The following is a 21,670-nucleotide window of genomic DNA, read 5'->3' as shown; positions in this document are numbered from 1 at the left end:
TAAGGCACAGTCCTCCCATTCATGCCTTTCTGTCGTCAGGGGAAAAGAACCAGTTCCCGGACAGGGCACCAGCTAACTGAACTCATGAGTTTATGTCAGTGCCCCATTTTCCCCTTCTTCTCCTGTCTTTCCACCTAGCCTAGTTAAGTCTATTCCATCTGTCATTTAGAACAGCAGAGCCTTAAATAATGATTCAGACACATGGCATTTTTTAAACTTCATTGTAAATCATAAAAAATTGCAGAGCATGTGTTCAGTGGAGACAATGGCTGTAGGTTTGGAGACAGCACTCTGTCCCACCCTGTAACAGTTCATAGTAAAGTTCTCAAAGCAAGGCAGGAAGGAAAGTGATGTAGCTCTGTAAATAAGCACACATGCAATGAGGTGGTATTCTCTGAATATAAAACATTTAAAGTGCCTGTACTGCCTGAAACCGTGTGAAGTGTCTCCTCTTGCAAACTCAGGTAAAGGACAGAAACACATCTCCTACTGATTATCCTTAGGCTGGTGTCTTTGCTTCCCACTGCCTTTACTCACCCATCTCACATCTATGACTTGTTCTTTAGGCTCTTTGTATAGACCCTACCTAGTGCTAAAACCATAGAGGAAAGCAGAGTCCTCATGAAGTCCTGGAATAATATCAGCAATTAAGAGTGTGCCCACAGGCTATATTCTTAAAATGTGGAAGTTTTCAGAAGGTGTGTCTGAAATAGTGATATTGTAGCCTAGAAATATGAAGGCTGGCAAGGAGTTATTATTGCTGCCTATAAATACATGACTGTTGGATAAACATTAGAAACTGAAGAGCTTCTTACAATCAAGGGCAATGTCAGTGCAAGAAGAGATGGGTATAGATACTCTACAGATAGATTTCTACATGGATATTAGAGGATGATTTCCAACCCACAGAGCAGTGGGTCCAGGAGCAATGTAATAGAGGAAAAACTTAACCTGGAGTTAAACTAGAGTTTCAGGAATATATGAAGGATTTCTGCTCAATTGCTTTCTTGACCTGAGGTTTGGAGGATCAGGAGGCCACTTCATATCCTGTGCTTGAAGTATGTTCCTAGTGGTATATTTCTGTCATTGCCAAGATCTTAGCCATGGGATAGTATTTTTGGAGATGGATGCTAACTTGCTTTGTGCCATATTAGATGTATATTGAGTGATTAGCGAAAACACGTCTGTGCTCTGTTCTCCTTTTGATGACAGAATGGTTTTGGGAACAGTGGAGCAAGACTTGCAACTTTTCCAAGATTTCAGAGGAAAGAAGAAAGCAAAGTTTGGGCTTTACATTTTAGATATGAATCATGCTCAGGAGTCTTGAGTCATCTCTGGGAAGGAGTATCAGAGAAGATGTTTTCAAGCCTAAATGTTTAGAGTTACGCACTATAAATGGTTTTCATCCAAGGAATCTACATCCCTCGCTAACTCCACTGTAGTTGGTCAGCACCCAGCCACCTTCTCTTCTGTCTAATTGAAAAGATGAATACTGCTGCTTCACATTATTCTGTCAAGTAAAACACAAGAGAGATGGAAAATCCTTGATTTGTGTCACCCCTAAATGGAGCTTGTACACTCCTGCTAGCATGTGGACTGCCTCTGCGTGTTATGGAAACAGCAGCTTCCTTGGGGACATGCCCAGGTTGAACTGGAAACATTTCTGCATGCACAGTGAGCATGATAAGGCTAACAAATTTGGACCAAGCACAGGAATGAATATTTGGAAGAAGCAGGCTGTGAATGATCCTATATGGTCTTTCCTGAATTCCTGGCCAAATACTCAAAAATAATGAAATATTTTACACCATGTTTGGTGGAAATGAGGCCAAGGAGAGCGTGAACAGCACCTTCAGTGCCTCAAACTTTGCTCTTTAGTTTATCTGCACAGTATCTGCAAAGTTAGATAATTTAGTAAACATTGCTAATTGTATAATTGTATTAAGAGCAAAAAAACATAACCCGTGAATTCCCCAGCTGGTCATTTAAATTAATTTTCTTTCAGGGTTGGATTGGGGTTTTTTTTTGGGGGGGGGGGTTGGTTTGGGTTGTTTTTTTTTTATAATCCCACTAGGGGATTATGAATGAGGACAAAATGTGCACTCTTGTATTTCCCGAGCAGTAGCTGTAAGCCAGATCAACCACTACCAGCTCCCAGTGTCTGGTTTCTGAAGTCCTGCCTCTTGATTTGTGCAGTCCAGCTGCAATGGTCACTCTGCTGGAAACATTCACTGTTCCACACTCTGGACAGATAACTGCAACCTGCATCAACAGGGCAACGTCTTAGATAAACCCCAGAGGGCTGTAGTGCCTGTACTGTGTCCCTGCTATTCTAAAGCTAGCTTGTTATGGGGTACTAAAGTACTAAAACCTGAGCTGCAAGGTAGCTTCTGCTAAAAGATACTTTATAGCCCCAGTTCCTGTTTGGTTCAAAAATGACTGACATCTGACCTCCATTTAGCAAAGCAAATTAGAGCAGATTTCCAAGTCTTTTTTCAACCAGCTAAACCATGATCACATGCTGTACTAAGTGAAGTCATCTGTATCTGACTTTGTTATTCCTGTGAAAGTAACTGAGAAATTTTCTCACGTGGAAGACCTGATTGCATAGCCGGGATAGGAGCCACATTCTTAGACTGGAGTATCCAGTGACTGGGTTTCAATTAGCCTGTATTTAACCACAAGTTCTCTTGTAGGACAATATTTCTCTTTGTACATTGACTAGGACAGGCTGATGTAGTGTCCTATAGTCATCCATCCACATACAAATATATATCAATTGTTAGTGTGCTCATGGGTAGTTTGCAGAGGGCCGTTTTTGAGCCCTGTTCACCATGCTACACAGCCGGACAGTGCTGGGCAGAAACACAGACAGTGAGCACAGTGGTCCTGCTCTGGGGCTGTCCTGCCTGTGGTCCTCTTCTGTGTTGTGTTGGCTGCACCCTTCCAACCCTAGGAACATCAGTGCTTTAAGCCTTTATGTCTAAAGCAGGCAGTGCCCTGCATACTGTGCTTAAAAATTGGCTTGAAGGCAGGAGAAAGAAGCTTTGGAAAATGCTTAATGAAGCACAGATGGTTCTACAATGGGTTTATTTTTAGGGTCTATACACATCCTAAACACTAATGGAAGCTGCTGCTTCTCATCTTCACCTGAGCATTTCACCCCTGTCCTCGTAATAAAACTGTTATTTTCTTCCAGACTTTTGTTCTTCCCGTGCAACTGCCCCTTGCATTTCCTGTGGGAATATTTATATTCCCCCAGGCAACTGCCCCCAAGAAGCTCATTTTCCCTGCCAACCTCTCCAGCTGCTTTTCCCATCTGTAAGCATGAGCAGTACCAGAATATATGCACTGATTGAACATGAGCACACAGGGGAAGACATAAGGACCTCAGGGGACACCTCCATATGGATAAGAGCAAGTAAACCATGATAGGCACGGAGCCTGGGAAATAACTTGCTGTTAGGTATTCTTCCCACTCCATGCCATTTATGGCTTGTCCGTGGGCTTTGCCTGTCCTGGAAAAGACTAAAGGGGGAAAAATATTTTTTTAAGTATTGTCCATGATTCTCCTCCCTGCTTGTTTAGCAGTCATGGAATGGGAAGGGCTCCAGCAAAGTGAGCTCAGATTTCTCCTGCCAACTGTTTTCAGACAGACTTTGGGACAGCAGTCCTAATTGAACATCATTATTAATGGAATACTACATGAATTAATAGAAGGTTCCCAAGCTTCTTTAATAAACTTATCATTTGCAATTATTTCCATGCAGATGATTTAACTAGTTTAGCTAGCTTTCAACCATGCTGGCACATTATTATGATTGTTAATGTTAATTGTTTGTCTCATGCTTTGAATCAGAAGATAGTAGCTCTGCACATCCCAGGGGAAAAATACTGCTGTATGGATAGAGCGAGAATAAAAAATGTAAATTGACAGAAAGGCTACTTTGAGTTTTACCAGTGCTATTTTAGAAACCCTTTTATAGAGCTCCATTTCTGACTCAGTGAGGCCACCTGTACAGAAACAGTTGATAAGATTTTTCTGCCTTTTCAGATCTCAGCATTTCTCAAATCGTAAGAATGGCTTTTCAGATTCTCTGCTTTCTGTATTCAGCCATACAGTTAAGGTCATCTGATGGAAATAATTAGCAGAGTGTCATTTCTTTACAAACAATCAGAAACTCTTTCTGCCCCTCTCGGACACAAGCTGCAGTCAACAGCTGAGGAATTTTGCTTTTTATTTATTTTTCATTGGCTGCTGTTGTTCCAACTGTGGAAGTCCAGTTATGACACCCTGTACACCAAGCAGTTCAGGATGCTGTCAGGGAATGACATTTGGGCTTGAAACATGGTCTGTTCTCAAATCAGATAAAGAGGTCATTATGTGTAATTTCCCACCATACACCTGGCTTTTGATTTACTCATTAGGAAGGCCAAAGAGAGGTATGCTTGCTGTCACCTTAATTGCTTCTTTGTGTCTAACCCCCTGCTGCAGAGCTGGAGCTAATGCTTTTATGGGGGTCTCTGTGTGTGCAGTGAGTGGGAGGCATAAACTCCCAGATCATCTTATCTGGTTTTGGCCAGCACAACCAGCGACATACTCCAAGACTCTCAACTCACTGGAATACATATTTTCCTGTACCATTGCCCCTAGATTCCTGTAAATATAGAATCAGACAAACAGAGAATGGTTTGGGTTGGAAGGGACCTTTAAAGGCTGTCTAGTCCAACCCCCCAGCAATGAGCAGGAGCATCTTCAACTAGACCAGGTTGCTCAGAGCCCCGTCCAACCTCGCCTTGAATGTTTCCAGGGATGGGGCATCTACCACCTCTCTGGGCAACCTCTGCCGGTGTCTCACCACCTTCATTGTAAAATATTTCTTCCTTATATCTGGTCTGAATCTACTCTCCTTTAGTTTAAAACCGTTACCCCTTGTCCTGTCACAATGGTTCTGCTCAAAAGTCTGTCCCCATCTTTAAACCCCCTTTAAGTATTGAAAGGCTGCAATAAGATCTTCCTGAGCCTTGTCTTCTCCAGGCTGAACAGCCCCAGCTCTCCCAGCCTGCCTGCGCAACAGAGGGGCTCCAGCCTGCTGATCACCTTCTAGCACTCCTCTGGACTCACTCCAACAGGTCCATGTCCTTCTTTCTTATGCTGGGGGCTCCAGAGCTGGACACAGCACTGCAGGTGGGGTCTAACGAGAATGACGTAGAGGGGGTGAATCCCCTCCCTCAACCTGCTGGCCACACTTCTTGTGATGCAGCTGAGAATATGGTTGGCTTTCTGGGCTGCAAGCGCACATTGCCAGCTCATGTCCAGCTTTTCATCCACCAGTACCCCCAAGCCCTATAATAAATAATTAGATATTTAAATATATAAATGAATATATAGCAAGGTACTTCATAACTCAATATCCTGTGAAAATACGCTGTTGCTTTCTACACTCTTCTATCCAAAGCCTCACATCATTAGCCTTGAGACAAGCGGCTGTATTCTGAACAATGACTCCTGGCAAAAGGTCCTGCCTGCCTGCCATGAGGACACCCCTGCCCAAATCAGCAGCAGGAGTGGCACAGCAGCAGGACTTCTGTGCAACAGCCCCTCCATATCCCCTCAACAAAACTCCTGCCTTGTCAGAAGCGGTTGTCTGGAGATCACTCAACAGCAAACAAATCACTCTGATTAAGAAATCATAAGGAGCCAAAAAACCCTTTCACTTGCAGAACCAAGGTGCTTCCAGTGGCAGTATCTTTTCTCCCTCCAAGTCAGAAACTGTAAGTCCTTCTTTTCTCTCCTTTTCAAGGAAATCATTTTCCTTCTGCCAGCTCCTTCGCTCAATGTGACAAACACCACTTGCATGTGCCTGTCTGACACTACTTGCTGTATTTCCAGGGAATATTTCATGCCTGAAATCTGCTGTCAGGCACAGCCAGAAGTAAAATTGCTGCATCAACTGTGCTATTCGGAAGCACGTGTTGGAGATGCGCTACCAACCGCACCTCCCAGCTTGCTCCCGCAGCCCACCGGACTAGCAGCTACCTGCTGTCCAGTTCCAGGCTCTTTCTATCCCTCCTCCCTGCAACTCCCAAAGGACAGAGGAGAATGCAGTTGTGAGGAAATGCCTCTTCATCCAGCCCTTAGGAGGGGACAGGCAAGCAGAGAAGAGAAACCAAGACAGACAAATGTATTTTACCATGAATAACAGCTTATGAGCTCTTCATTTCTTTATGTTAGTAGAATAAGCCGTGGCCTGACCCCACCGAACATAAACCACAAAAGAATTTCAGTGACTCCTGTGAGGAGCTGGGGCCACCAACAGGGTGATTCAATGTGATTAAATGTGGTTTCTGAATCAGGAATATCTTAACACTTCTGACTGCCAGCAGCAAGGAGGTAAGAGCAAAGAACAACAGCCTGCCTCCCCTTTTTCCCATACCATTTGCCAAACTGTCTTTTAATGATCACCACTGGGAACTAAGTCACAGCCTGACTCCTTGGTCTGACTAAATCTGCAAGTTCTTATGTCTTTATGTTGTGGAATCAATCTTTTAAGTCTGTTCTGAATAAATTACTACAACCTCTTTACTTATTCCTTACATTCTTGGACCCGTGCACCAGGGAAGAGTTAGTAGAAGAGTCCAGTCAAGGCCTTGACCAACACTTTTTGTCTGAAAAGGATCGGAGCAGGAAGCAAATACTGGAAAAAGCTCTTTAATGGAAGCCCATAGCCTCAGCCCTTGGTGTCTTGTGAGGTACCAGCCTTCAGGCTCTCTGGGATGGTGACTTGTGCTGCTGTTCCTGGAAACTGGACTACACTTGCACCCTTCAATCCACATCAAGGGTTGTAAAACAAGTAGAAATGGCATAAACACTGTTACCTGACACAAAGATGAATATGAAACCTTCTGTCATCTGATCTTTTAGTCTAGGGGACTTCAAATGGCTCTGTAACTCACAGTTTTTTCCTAGCAATGCTGTAATTGTGTCTGAAGCAGCAGATCAGCACACAGACCCCTCACCTCCCATTTCTCCCCTCTTGTGTGACTCTGCCTTCTTGAGAAAGTAGCTCTCTGTTGTCTGTGCACTCATCTCCCTAGTGTCACTGCTACGCTCTCCAAACTGTGAGAGCTCCCTACTGAGGTAAGAACAACCCCAAATTTCTTAGTTTCTGAGTTGTGAGTGAATACACTCGTGCCGATCACTGTGACTCTAGGAAAGCTCAATTAACTCAGAATACAGCTCACTGTGTTTCATTGTCTACCTCCTGCGATTTACCATGTGATGTGAATTCCTTCTCAGTGCTGCCTGTGAGGGCAGTTGCTGCTGTTTCTGGAGAGCAGGCTTGCTCACTTTTTCACTCCACAGAGCAAAGGCAATAATTAATAAAGGAGAAAGGAAACTGTGAATTTCATTGCTGTAGAAGACTGCTATGGCTGTTTAACAAGTGTTCAAAAAGGGACAGGTCATTTTCATGAATAACAGGCATATTTAAATTTAAATTAAGGCTTATAAATTTAAGCTAGCTTCCATCTACCAAGAGCCAGTAAAAGATCTGTGCAGGACAAATTACCCCTATGGGAATTATGAGTTTCTTCCTCAGGCTTTCAGATGAGTGAGTATAACAAGGTTGGCTTTGTCCTTTCCCCAAACATTAGCTGCACTGCAGGTGTCCTATTAGCTGCTAGCTTTGCCCAGTTTGGGACATGTCCTTCGTTCACTGTCCACCTCAGTGGACTCCAATCTGGCTACACAGGCAAACCTTACGCACAGGGTAAGCTCCTGGGCCCAGCAGAACAGTCTCATGTGAATAGTGCCTGAAATGAGGGGACCCTCATCTCAGTCAGTATCCCTCTAGATGCTTTACCCATACTAAATTACAATAATAACATTCACCAGCAGTGCCTGTAAATGAGAGCAGCTTTCTCAGGTGGCTGGCAAGAAATCTTTCCCTTGTTACATCGATTGACTTAGCTGCAGCCCTCCACTGCTGTGCCCTGCAGCCTCCACATGCTACATCAACCCTGCTGTTTCCCCCTCCCTGCTATGAACCTGACACAGTTATTTCTCAAGCTTTTCCTGCCCTTGGCTATGAATTGCATTACTGCCACTGTGATTTCTGTGCTAGTAGTAGTTAGGAGATAGAAACAAACAGAAACCGTGTGCTCTGGGCTCTCTCAAACAAAAACAAACTTTGAGTCTCCAGGTGGGACTCCTACTAAAATAAAAGGGGAAAAAAAAGGGGAAAGGTTAAAACCATTCTGTGCCTGGGGTCACATCACTGCCTGAGCCATTGAGAAACTCGGTGGCACTTTCAGACACGTGTTTCTCAGTCTGAATATACTGGTGTTGCCATTAAAACCCTAACTGCTATTAGCACCAGCGGAGCAGTGGCCCAGACATCACGAAAGCAAATCCTGCCCCTCGCCTGTTTGTGCTGCTGTGCCAAGGCAGCAATGCAGTGGGGAATGTGACGGGGGAGAGACTGCAACTGTAAAAGCAAATTCTTCATTGCTCTGTTAGCCCCAAAGACGTAAAGCCTTTTTAGTAGGTGAAAGCGTCTACTTACCATCCATGCCACACAGAGAGTGTCCCAGACATGGAATGAGGCCATGGTACCAGGCTGCTCATACCCAAAGTATGGCTTTTGCTAAAGGTAGTGGGACATGGGAGCCAACTGTCCCTGGTTCATGTCCAAAGCATTATTTGACAAAGCTTCAGGCATCATTTTGGTAAATTCCAGCTGCTGGCCACATTTATACTTAATTTTACACCACAAACACATCTTCCCTCAGCACATGTGGCTTTTTGAAAACTAGGAGAGTTTTGATCATAATTATCTGTAGAGCCTGGGAGTTCCCAACAGAGGCCAGACCCTCTTGCTCTGAGTCCTGAACAGACAGCACTAAAAGTTTACCTCTGTCCTAAGCATCCTTCAATCCAAACAAAAGCCAATGGCTAGGTTCAGACTGACGGGCAGAGAAGACAAAACAGTATGAACCAAGAAGCAGTGAAGAGGGCAAAGATCATACAGCCACTAGATGCCGAGTTTGTCTTTATATTCCAAGACACAGAAGAGAATGTGCGTTTGATGACTAGGATCCTACTGAGGGGAAAAGCTGTTTTTATGAACTGAACCAAACAATCTACAACTATTTGTTTGATCCTATTTGCCTCTGCACCCACTGCAACATCCTGCTGTAAATCTTGTGGGAATAAGGTTTCCTCTAGCCAGATTTAGCTGGTGTTCTAGCATACAGGATGATTAAACTACATTTAAATGGAGGCATGCAGCAAGGATTTTTTTCCCTCACTCGTTTATCTTCTCTTTGTCAAGGAATACATTCAGGTGGCAAGTGTGCTGGATCTGTTTTGTTGCTAGAGCTCTCAAAGGCAATTAATTTCATGTCAGTAACTCTACAGTTTGAAAAGATCATGTAATTGAAGGCCCTGTAACTGCAAAACTGTAACTTGGCACTTGCCTTCCTTTACTGTTTCACAAAGAATGGGAAGACAAATGATCTTGTCTTAAATGACTGAATCTGTGACGAGTAACTTTTTTTTTGGCTTCAGTGATACTTTGGTTGCTGGCATCAGCATTGTGCACTGGCTGCCTCCTGAAGCCATTTTCAGCAGCAAGCAGCATTTAAGATGTCCCCTTATTTGTTTTATGGCACTGTGTCCCAAGTTATTATAGCTCATATTTTACACTGTGCTCATATTTTATATTGCATCTGAATGGGGGCTGGGGAAGGACTAAAACCAGACAGAAATATTTTCTGGTGAAGGAGGACATGCAGCTCTGCATTGTTTAAGAAAGCTTGGTACAGACCAGGACTGAAAATCAGGCAATCCATACTCTCCTATTGTATTAATGGGTTGGAAAACTTTGAACTTCACATAGGTGAGCCTGTTCAAGAGACTAACCAAATATAAACTATTCCAGTTTTGCAACTCCAGTGCAAATATTTGTCACCAAATCTCCTTCTGTGAACAATGCAACAAACTCCAGTGCAGCCTGGTTGTTTAGGGGCTTACCAGTTCTAGTTGTTGTAAGGATGGGATGAAGGGGACCAAAAATGATAACCAAGTATGAAATGACCATTTGAGTATTTGAATCTTTCCAGGAGATCCTGTTTCACTTGCTTGAATTCAGTCTTGTCAAAGGGAGCTCCTCATGGTATCAAGACAAATTGTTGTACATGGCTCTGCAAAAGTTAGGCTGTGGTTTCTGGAAGAAAGGTCTATAGGAAGGAAAAGCAGCACAGATTTTGCTGTCCTCCTGTTGCTGTTTTGTATTTATGTCATTTATTTGTGTAGTTGTGACTACACTGCAAAATCCAAGTTTTGGCTGTGCAATTTACCCTGAGAGCCAGAGAATGAGACCAGACCAAGATATGCTTGCTGGTAAATACAAGCTACAGATAGCCTCATAGACTGTTATTGCTGACCCTTTGGACAGGCAAATCTCCTGTTTCAGAGTGTAAGAGAGGTAATGGAGGAGTTTTGCAAGTGAACAGAATTAGCTTGTTTATTTTATATAGTCATTAATGTGTATATGTTCACTATATATGATGATTTGAATGTATTTCCTTGTTTAGGAGTATCAGATGCCTGCGGAATATTATCCACTGGAACCTGATCACCACATTCATCCTGAGGAATGTGATGTGGTTTCTGCTTCAAATGATAGATCACAACATACATGAAAGCAATGAGGTAAGTGCTTGGAGGTAGCATGTTTCTGCCATGTAATCTGGGAGCAGTCAGGGATGCTGAATTGGTTCAACAGATAGAAATAATACAAAGGACACCTATCCACATCCTCAGAGTGACTTTCATGTAATTTCAAAAAGATGAAGCAAACAAGCTTAATTTGCTAAATTTTCATTGATTTCCTCATTATTGAATATCGCAAGGGTTTTTTTACAGTAAAAATCCCGCCCCAAAGCTTCTGTCTTCATTGGCCATAGATACTTTCCAAATTTGTAAACTGTCAGACACAGGATTGTGCAAAACACTAAATTTGGTGGTTCTAGAACGTTTTTGTCAGAGCATCTTGCAGTGATGTGCACCTGTGTCGAGAAAGCATTCTTCCAGAGGGCAACATCTCCATGACAGGGTACAGAAATAATTGGTTTGTCTGTTGAAGCTCTGAGTCAGCTACTTTGGCTGATGACAGTGAGCATCTTGCTGCCTATAGTCAGTGGGACTCCCAAGAAAATAAGAAATAGGGCCTGAAACAGCACAATTTTTGTTTGTTGATATCTTTGTGGGTTTTTCTACAAAATTCCATTTTTCTACTAACCTCTTCTTTGCTGTGCTGGCCTTGAGGATGAATTTCTGCAATATGGGCTGCATCCAGCAGTGACTCCCTGTCACCTGAAAGGGATGGCTGTTTCCTGCAGGGAACCAAATGCTTCATTCCAGCTCCTTCTCTTCTTGGTCCCTTGGGGAGGACCGAAACCTTGGAGACTGAACTCACTAAACTGGTGGAGGGATAACTTAGCCAACAAAAAAACAAGGAGGAGTTTCCTGCTGGCTTAGCTATCTAAAGTCAGCTTTCTGATGGGTGATCGAGAGTCAGAGACAGTTCAGGGGACCAGACAGATCCAGACAATAAAAAATGGGATGACTGAAGGGGGCGAGAAGCATCTTCTTGCATGGCATTGAGCACTCTTGAGAAATACAGCATGTCACCATGCTCCCGTTTGTCTTACGCTCCGTGTTATTTCTTGCTCACTCAAGTAAGTCCCAACTGTAAATACTTGTCTGAGTGAGGATGTTGAATCAGTCCCTATGTAAGTGCTCTAGTGCCTCCCCCTGTTTAGTCACCCAGCAGCCCCAGTAATATGAGGATTTCAGAGTGAATTGAAAGCATTCACTCCAAAAGAAAAAGCATTTTTCTCTATTTTCTTGGGGAATTATTCTACATTTCCTTTCTGGGTAGTCCTTTTTGATAGTCCCTTGGCACTTTTTTTACTGTTTTCTTTCCCTTGTAATATTCTTATAGTGGAGTATTCTCCTTTTAGGGATGTCCCCTGACATTTACCTCCATAATCAAGAAAATGTGTGCCAAACCATGGATGCAAATGGATGTGCTCACACCCATCCTTCGTACTCTCTCTCTTTGGAAAGTAGGTGGACTAAAGTGTTTACAGATTATGAGCTGGATCCATAGCTGGCGTCAGTCAATGTGGCTCCACTCATGTAGGAACTGGTCCTGCAGAAACTGAAAACCACCCCAGGAGCCTGGATATCCACTCATTTTGATGTTAGCTGGGCACTCATTATCCTTGGTTAACTTTTCAAATGTAAGGTTTGACATCTGAACTTTAATCCCATACTTTGGGAAAACAGAAAAGTCATTAGTACCTAGAGAAAGAAGGACTCTGTGCATAACTCTTTATTATTAGTATTCAATCAGGTGCTCCTTTGAGAAGATGTAGCTTCTATTAATTCATTGTTTGCTTTGTCTGTGTTTCTGACATTTTCAGAGTACAGAAGATGGTGGTATAAGAGCTTTATTGTTGACAGTTTTATGCTTTGTGATTTACTTTCATGAGTAAATATAAATAAATACACTACAAATCATAATACAGATTTTTACAGTTATTTAGGAAAAAATCAGTTAGAGTCTGGCACTCAAATGCCTCTTAAAGTGTGACTACAAAGTGCTAAGGAAAATATTAACCTGCAGATATAAGGACAGATCCTCACATGCCTCAGTTTTCATTAACACGTCTTTTCTCTGCAGAACACTGCAGTCTTTTTGGAAGGTGCTTTATACAAGCTCAGTGATAACTGTTGTTCTTATTGTGGTATAAGGCAGAGTCAAAATAACACCACCAAAAGCAACGGGAGCAACATCACTCGTGCTAGCTAACAATGGGATCTCTTCTGTGCGGATCAGTGAAGATTAAATAATGCAGTTACAGAAGCATCAAGGACTCAATGTGGAAATATTTTGCATGAAGTTATAGTGCTTATGTTAATAAATAAAGAAAGGGAACTGCTGGTTATCTGGAGCCTATTGGTGGATACGTGTGGGGGGATCAAGAATCCTTGGTCATATAAATGAAAATATATGAATTAATAAGTTCTGCTAATTGGCTTTATTAACCAATAATAATAAATCCATAATTCCAAAATAAATTGCTCAAAATTCATTTTATTCTGGTTTCCTGTGGAAATGATGCAGAGGGGGATCTCACCACTACTATGTGTATTTGTCTGTATCTGTCCCAGTATCTACCCAATCCACTGGCAAATTCCACTCAGTTCTGACACAGGAACAACAGGCTCAGATATAATTACGTTTTACAGTCCTTCTGAAAATGGGCAGCTGGGGAGAGGACAAAAACTGTGTAAGTGTTGCAGCTGTGGGAGAAAGGGGAACAAGAATCCGGATGTTATATCAGAGAATTTACATGAGACTGAGGCCACAGGGAAAGATTGAATTCATGCTTCTACCTTTGAAAAATCAAGTGTGAGATTTACAGTCTTTGGAAACCTAGTCTTACTACTAACTGCCTTGTCCAATAAATTCTTGGTCCACAGAATTTTGCTGAGTTTGATAGTGTATCTGCTGCTGTGTTGACTGCCTAGAGATCATCAATACCTCATGCATATGAAGTCTGAAATAAAAGTGACTGAGGGTCAAAAGTTTCAAATACTTTAGTAGAGTTAATTAAAAGGCTAGAGAATGCCAAGACCAAAATGACATCAAGGGTACCAGCTAACAGAGGTAATTAATGCCATGCTTCAGGGAATATGCTGAATACCTGTTTTGGTCAGAAAGAATTATTCCCCAATTTCTGTGTGTAGCACTGTGGAAATTACAATCAGCAGTTACTTGTGATTTATTGATGTGATGTTACCATCTGCCTCTCTATGACTAATTTCGTGTTCCACAGCTGTGCACTCACTGCACAGCCATTAGGAGAAGATGTCTTTACTGATACATTGAGCCTGACCAAAAATTCCTGTTGAAGTTATGGCAAAATTCAGAGGTGATGTGTGTAGTGACATGACTTACAAACTGAAACACTCATGGCAGGAATAAAAAGGATGAAGTAGCTGATAAAAGCATATCTTGAAAGTAAAATATATATTTTCTAAATGTCAGGTTAGGAAGGGTGCTCCTTCCCTTCAGAGGAAATGAAGCAAGACTGTGTGACATTACCTTCTATCTTATATTTTCTTTGAATGGCTCAGCAGGTTGGTTGTACTGCCTAAGATATGCTTAGGCTCTTACATCATCTTTGGATACGATCCTAGGCTATGGCTGTACCTCTCTGAAGGACCGTCTGTAATCAGATGGCCTGCCTCCTCTTGTCTGCTTTCCACACGGCGATTTCTTAATCTGCTTGCAGACTGCTGGTGTGGGTGTGCCTTATGGCATATGAACTTTCCAGGCATGCTTAGGTACGGGAGATCTTGCATGGTGTGGTCAAAGCCAAGCCTCAGCAGAATGTCACAGATACAGCTGTGAGTTCCCAACAGCACCTAAGGTACTGTGATTCCAAGGCACAGGTCTGCACCCCATGAATGAATTCTATCATTGATTTTTAAGGGAATAACAACATACAGACTCTTGTAAATGTTCTCACCATGATTTTAAAATATTATTTTATGTTTGCTTTCCAGCCTTGGTGTCGATGTATTACCACCGTCTACAATTACTTTGTGGTGACCAACTTCTTCTGGATGTTTGTGGAAGGCTGCTACTTACACACCGCCATAGTGATGACTTATTCCACAGATAAGCTGCGGAAATGGGTCTTTCTCTTCATAGGATGGTGTAAGTGACTTGTATGTTTAAAATGGTGTTACACAGTAGTATGTGGCATTGAAGTTATAAAGGCAAGAGAAGCAAGAATAAATTTGTAAAAATCCCACTGTGGTGAAATCTGTCATTCAAGCCTAAATTTGCCAGAACAACGTGAGATCAGGCTTAGTTCTCCACTGTGGTGATGACATAAAGCTAACAGGTTATTGCTGGATTTATCTTCTTCATTTAGAACCTCAGGCACGTGGTGCTAAGGAAAGAAAGAGAATTCCTAGGTTCAGCATTTTGGGAATGCAGCAGTTCATACCACATCCCTTTCACTTTGATCAGCAAGGCTGTGATCACACCCCTTATACACTGCTGCTCAGCATGGCATGAAACAGCAAAGGCACTGTCCGTGCCCTGTGAGCCACTCGGTCTGAAGAGACACTTCTAAGCGAAAAGCTGACTAGAAGAGAAGCCCAGTTATCTGCTTTACAGCTGTCTTTTGGATGGCTGAGTGATATGCTTCTAGAAAAAAGCCTTTAACAAAGAGTCACTTGTCATCTTTGTACTGTTCTTGTGGCTACTCAGAGACAGAAAAATAGTTCACTGTATGCCCTGTTACCTCACTTCTGTGTCAGCCTGGGCCAGAGCAAAGGCTGCTCCTTTCCTGTAGCTGCATCAACGTAAGCTGGCCCACCAGTACAGGTTGGGAACCAACTGTCAGAGTGGCCGTCCTGCTGAAAAGGATGTAGGGCTTGCAGTGGATGCAGACTTGACTGTAAGCCATCAGTGCCTTCTCCTCATGAATAAGGTAAAAGACACTGGGCTGCACTAGGAATGTGGCCAGAAGATTGAGGGAAGTTTATAATACTTTCTACTCAGCTTTGGTAAGGCTGCCTTTGGAATATTGTGGTCAGTTTGAGGTCTCTTAACTCAAAAGGGATGTGCAAAAAACAGGTATTATCCAGTGAAGAGCTGTCAATATGATCAGGGATCTAGAGGACAGTACCTGTGAAGTGAGGCTGAAGGAGCTAAACGTGTTTTAATCTGGCAAAGAGGAAGCTAAGGAGAGAGCTGTTAGGTACCAAGGGTCTATTTGAAAGATAATTGCAAAGATGATGGAGCCAAATTCTTCTTGGCAATAGCCAATGTTATAAGAAGGGACAGTGGCCACAAATTGCAGACTGAGAGGTTCCAGTTGGTCATTAAGAAAACAGAAAATTTACCAAAAGGAAGCACAATACAGGAACAGATAACTTAGAAGCTGTGGCATCTCTGACCTTGGAGGTATTGAAAATTCAGGAAGGCTAAGCCCTGCCTGAGGTAGGCTAGTGTTGATAGTTCTGCTTTGAGCAGGAGATTGGAGTGGATACCTTCAGAGGTCCTTTCCAACCAACGTATGCATTTTTTGAATGTGGCCAGGAGAAGTTTGGCAAGACAAGCCCCATGCGGGCAGTTTCTTCACTTGAATGTAAAATCTGAGGTCAAACAGAGCTAGTGAATTTGGCAGTTCCTTTTTGTTTAAAGAAGAAAGGTGGGAAAAAGTCGCAAATATTTTCTTTTCTGAAAGTACAATGACATTTTGTTCTGAAATGCCTCTCCCTCTCAGAATTCAGCAGAAGTAATTGAATTGCAGTTCTGAAGGCAGAAACAGCTTTGAAAACAAAATATGTCATTCAATTCAAAATCAAATGGGAGGAAAGAGGAGTTGTAGTAGAAATAAAATGTTTATGTGGGGAATTGATTCAAATAGTTTTTTTCATTTTTCAATTCTCTCACAAAACTGGGAAATCAGTGGCTCACTCAGCTCTCACAGACCCCCTGACTCATTTGGTCCCTAGTATTTTCCCTTCCTACCTCTCTCGGAGCCCTCTGGGTCTCTCATTACTAATGTAAGGGTGGTGTGAACTGAATATACCTTTCCTGTCACCTTTCTGTGTGCTTTCTGGCCCTGCTTTGCTTTCCTGTACACAGTCTTTTACCAGACTCATTCTTAAATCCCTGTCCAGAAGGAAAAATAAAATGTTTTTCTCCTGGAGAAAGGACATGGCTACATTTTGTCTGTTGATGCCTAGCAAGAACATGAGGGAAACAAACGCACCAAACCCCATGAGTCGATGGTGAACAAAGTGGAAGACAAGACAAGCACTTGCAGGGCACAAAAGCCACCAGAGGTGGTGCAGAAGGAGATCAGAGCTATGCTATACTTCTTGATGAGGTTAAAGATGACCACTTAGCAATTCAGTTCCGTTCCTACTGTGTTGTGATCCTCTTTCTATGCTGCTTCATCTCTTTAAAGCCTCCATTTCCCACAGAAGAAGCAACAAATGAGAGGTTAAAAGGCAGCGTTAGATACAAGACCATGCTAACTCCTACGTCAGGGTTTAAGTCATGTTGCTTCCAGTGGGAAAGAAGCAGATACTAGTGCAGGTCACTAAATCTGGGCCTTTGGGCATGCATTCAGCTTTGAATAGCAGTGATTTCAGAGGGATGTGAACCCGGAGGTTGGAATGAAGTATGGAGCTGGAGAGGCTTGTTCTGTGCTTTGGTTTTGCCTCAGGTGACAGATTAAAAGTAAAGTGGAACTGGAGAGGGGAAACTCTCCTCCTCCAATTTTGACATCCATCCAGTCTTTGCATGGGGAATGCCTGGGTGAAAAAATTCCTGTTTTCCCCTGGAGGTCTGCATCAAAAGGCCAGCTCCACTCACCCTTCCTCACTTCCAGTTTCCTTCTCCAGCAAATCTTCAAACCAGCTAGACTCTGAAGGGCTAACACAAAACAAGCATGAGGGCAAGGCTCTGGCCATGAGCCTGGTATAACAATGGAATTGGAAGGCAGAGGATATGGCACTGCTGGGACAGTAAGTGTACAAAGACACCTCATCTACTGCACTGAAGCTGCACCCACAAGGAACACTACTGTAGCACCTCCTGGCTACAACAGAGAAAGCAAGCCCTGTGAAGCAAATGCACGGCGTTGATGAGAACTCATGTGCACACATGGAGCGCACTGCACAGTGCAGGGAGTAGAGTGATATGTATAAAATTAAGAGGAGCGGGATCTTTTAGAAAGGGCAAAAAGTGAATGAATTCTAGTATTGTGAGATATCAAGAGAATCTGTCTCATAATCCTATTTCATAGGGAAGACTCAACTAAAAAAGCTGTTGAAAAGTTTTAAAATGTACTTCATGCTAAGATCCCAATAAGTGTAAAAGCTTCTTGCAGCCTAAGAAATGAAAAACTGAACACCTACCTCAAATACTGTCTTTAAGATTTTGCCATATCAGCTGCAGGAAAATGAAAAGGGACCAAAATTGCCTTTAAGTCAGCCAAAATTGTTCTGATTTCTTATATAGAAATATAGGTATATATGTGTGTTTTTTAATATTTTTAGTAACTTTTCTGACTGGTTCTAGTGTTTTCTCTTGTTGAGATGATCTTTTTTATGTATACATAAGGAGGTGTTAGCAGTTGTTGTGTTTCAAGGATACCAAGACAGGACCGCTTGTATTTAAAGTCTTCCAGTTAACTAATGAAGACTCTCCTTACACAAGTCTGAATCTGCTTTGGTATCATCCATGCATGCATCAATCCATACATACATGCATACAAGATTAACTCCTGATTTTTTGCTCCTGCAGGTATTCCTTGCCCAATCATCATTGCCTGGGCCATTGGCAAGCTATATTATGAAAATGAACAGTAAGTGACATTAACATTTGTGTTTATGTGGCTCTGTAAATAAATTAAGAAATGCCTACAGGCTGAACTGGTAATTTAGAAATGAGGCTGATTGATAGGAAAGAGGAAAGTTCAAATCACCTCCATCCAAATTCAGACCATCTGAGATTTCAGAACACTACTTGGGTCAACTGCTGAAAATACCTTTCCCAAACATCCTTGTCCAAGTCCTGAAGCTCTCATTTGATAGCTTTGTACATGATTTAGTCAAGGTAATCTCCTTTAATGGGAGTTTCGCTTCAGTAAGACTTTGGTAAAAGCTACATTTGAGTGCTTAAGGATTTAGCCTTCTGGGTGTGCAGAATTCAGTTGACAGTCTGCCAAGAATAATCTTGTGGCTGGAAATTTTGTATTTCTGTTTCTGGCTTTTCCAGTTGGAAACAGTTAGTGGATGAAATTGAAAAATATGGGAGATAAAGAGGCATCTGTGCTTTGGGACTTTTCCCCCCAAACATCAATGCTGATCAGATATAGCTCAGCTTGTAGTTTTCAACCAGTGTTTGGATCAATGTCTATTGTCTGTTACAGCTCCCTTCCCTAGCCTTAAAAAAAAATACTTTCTCCATGAATCTGTTTTTCATATGACCATGGTGTTTGTCTGTCTATAGCACATCTGATTAAATTGTCTGCCTTGTAGGTGTATGTGTTTGCACCAATATGTGGTCTTTTATGATCAGCGGTGATTAGTCAAAACAGTAGCTGGGTGCATTTCGTCGCATCTGGAAGGATGTCCAAAGTAGGTTGGATGAGTTAGACTTAAATAAATTAGGCATGGGAAGAATTCCATTATGCACTACTGAGTTCCCCTTTACTCCACACAAACTTTTGAACCCTTGACCAATCTGTCTTCTGTAGCTTTAACAATTTTGTGGTTTAACTTCAGCTGGCAACTAAGTACCACGCAGTCACTCACTCACTTTCCCCTCCCTGCAGTGGGATGGGAAGGAAAAAATGGGAAAAAGGTAAAATTTGAGAGCTGAGAGAAGAACAATTTAATAATTGAAACATAATAATAACAATAGTAATAATAACAGTAATAATATTAATATGATAATTACAATAACTATAACAATTGTAATGAAAAGGGGAGAAAAGGGGAGAGGAATAAAATCCAAAAGGAAGGGAAAAAATCCCAAATGATGCACAATACAATTGCTCACCACCTGCTGACCAATACCCAGCCAGTCCCAAGGCAGCGATCTCCCCCCTGGCCAACTCCCTCGAGTTTATATACTGGCCATGATCCTCTATGGTATGGAATATCCCTCTGGCCACTTCAGGTCAGCTCTCCTGGCTCTGCTCCTTCCCATCTCCTTGTGCCCCTGCTCACTGGCAGAGCACGGAACACTGAAAAGCCCTTGATTTAGAGTAAGCACAACTCAGCAGCAACTAAAATATCAATGTGTTATCAACATTATTCTCATACTAAATCCAAAACCCACTGTACCAGCTACTAGGCAGAAAATTAACTCTATCTCACCTGAAACCAGGGCAAATGGTGGCTTTGAAGATGATAATCTAACTCCCAGGATTACACATACTGGCAATCAGACAGACACCCCTTCACTGAGGGAAAAGTTTTGTGCGATTCCATCCCTGCTTACAGTAATCGTACAGGAGAACTCATACTGCAGCCTCAAAATGGCCAGAAAAACTTCAGTTGGAACCTGCTCCTTGAGTGTCCAAGTCAGTCTGGCCTGGCAGATAGCCTCATATCACCAGATTTCCCTAATTTCTGTGATCACAGACCTTCTTGTTTCTGGATGGGTAAAGGGTCAGAACGCTCTGGGTCTGCTTCATGGTCAGGTTCCTTGAATTTTTTACCTTTCACAAGCTATGGCAGCATAGCAGCTGTCTCATTGTGCTGAAGCAGGACTTTCAGCACTAGAACTAGAGCCAAAGGAACTAGTCCGCTTAAACAGCACAAAACAAAATAACCAAAAAAACCTTCAGCCTTGAAATCTGGAGAGGCAAAACCATGTGCTTTAATAATGACGATGCACATTAAACATTCCTGTTGTGAGTGAGTTCAACACCAAGGTTTGAACACGTAATTTTGGAAGACGGCACATCACTCCCAAAAGTAATAATAGAAAGTAGGACCCCTGACAGAAACATGCCACAACATCTGTGATCACACTGCACACAAGATGTCTGGATGGAGAAATCTGTGCCAGTGCCTTCTTTCGCCGTCATTGTATACCTGCGAAGGGAACGTGAAGGAATCTCACTTTGATGTATCACAGATATGAAAAAAGACATGATATGTTTGTCTAGGTATGTGTGCTACCTTTCACCAGCAAAGTTGTAACTGGCCCAGATCCTGCACAACAAATGAAAGGAGGATACAAAATACAGTCAGCAGGGCAAGAAAGACAAAATTATCTTATATTGGTATGCAGAATATCCAGGGTGTTCCTGTTGAGTTTCTAGGCTCAAGCTTCCTGCCTTGGGTGGATTTTCAAATGGAGCTTGTGCTTTTAAACCCATGTCGTGGACAAACCCATATGCTCTAACTCATGTACATCATTTGCCTCGCATGCTTACTGATGAGAGAGGTGCCAGGTTACTCTTGGCAGACCCAGACAATTAAACCTAATATCTCGGGATGTTTTCACCTTCCTGTCTTTAATGCTGGTGTTTGTCTTGGAGTGAAACCTTTGCACACATCTTCACTGCATATCATAGCTGCTCCCAAGGTATCGTGCATTGAGAAAGTCCTTTTGGCTTCTGCGCACCATAAGGTGAGGAGTAATGGCCTGGAGCCTCAGTGTTGTGCTCGCTTATTGTCAGCAGTGGGGCTGAGGTTTGTGTACTTTACTCTGAGAAATCAAGACTGGATGCTTCAGTAGTGCCATTTCTTTCATTTAGCATGTGCATCCAGGCAGATGGGCAGAGCACTCGTAAATGAAGAGCTAATAAGGGCATTAAGCTGTAAGGCAAAGGCTATTAAATGAAATCTGCTTTTCACATTTGTAGTAATGTCATAGGCAGGGAAGACTCAGTAAAGTAAATGAACCAAAGCAAAACAAGAGATTAATAACTTGTTGAGGGCCTGTCAATTGTCATAAATATTCAGTCATTTTCTCAAGCATTAAAGCACGTGATACCTCAGATCGCCCCTGCTCACTGCCTCATGGGTCGAGGAAAGGAG

The 21,670-nt window shown here is 42.4% G+C and overlaps 1 protein-coding gene across 3 annotated transcripts in view; it reads left to right on the top strand.

Moving 5' to 3' along the window:
* CRHR2 (corticotropin releasing hormone receptor 2) overlaps window positions 1-21,670 on the top strand; it is a 160,232-nt gene that overhangs the window by 95,799 nt on the left and 42,763 nt on the right. For all 3 annotated transcript variants that reach the window (XM_055806726.1, XM_005240964.3, XM_027791768.1), the window contains 3 exons: window positions 10,600-10,717; window positions 14,648-14,801; window positions 18,417-18,477. In XM_055806726.1, the coding sequence (XP_055662701.1) occupies window positions 10,600-10,717; window positions 14,648-14,801; window positions 18,417-18,477 (333 nt within the window). The remainder of the gene's footprint in view (window positions 1-10,599; window positions 10,718-14,647; window positions 14,802-18,416; window positions 18,478-21,670) is intronic.

This window comes from Falco peregrinus, chromosome 5 (genome assembly GCF_023634155.1).
Source record: "Falco peregrinus isolate bFalPer1 chromosome 5, bFalPer1.pri, whole genome shotgun sequence".
Lineage (NCBI taxonomy): Eukaryota > Metazoa > Chordata > Aves > Falconiformes > Falconidae > Falco > Falco peregrinus.
Note: the sequence above shows the minus strand (reverse complement) of the source record. Positions and strands in the feature narration are given on the sequence as shown.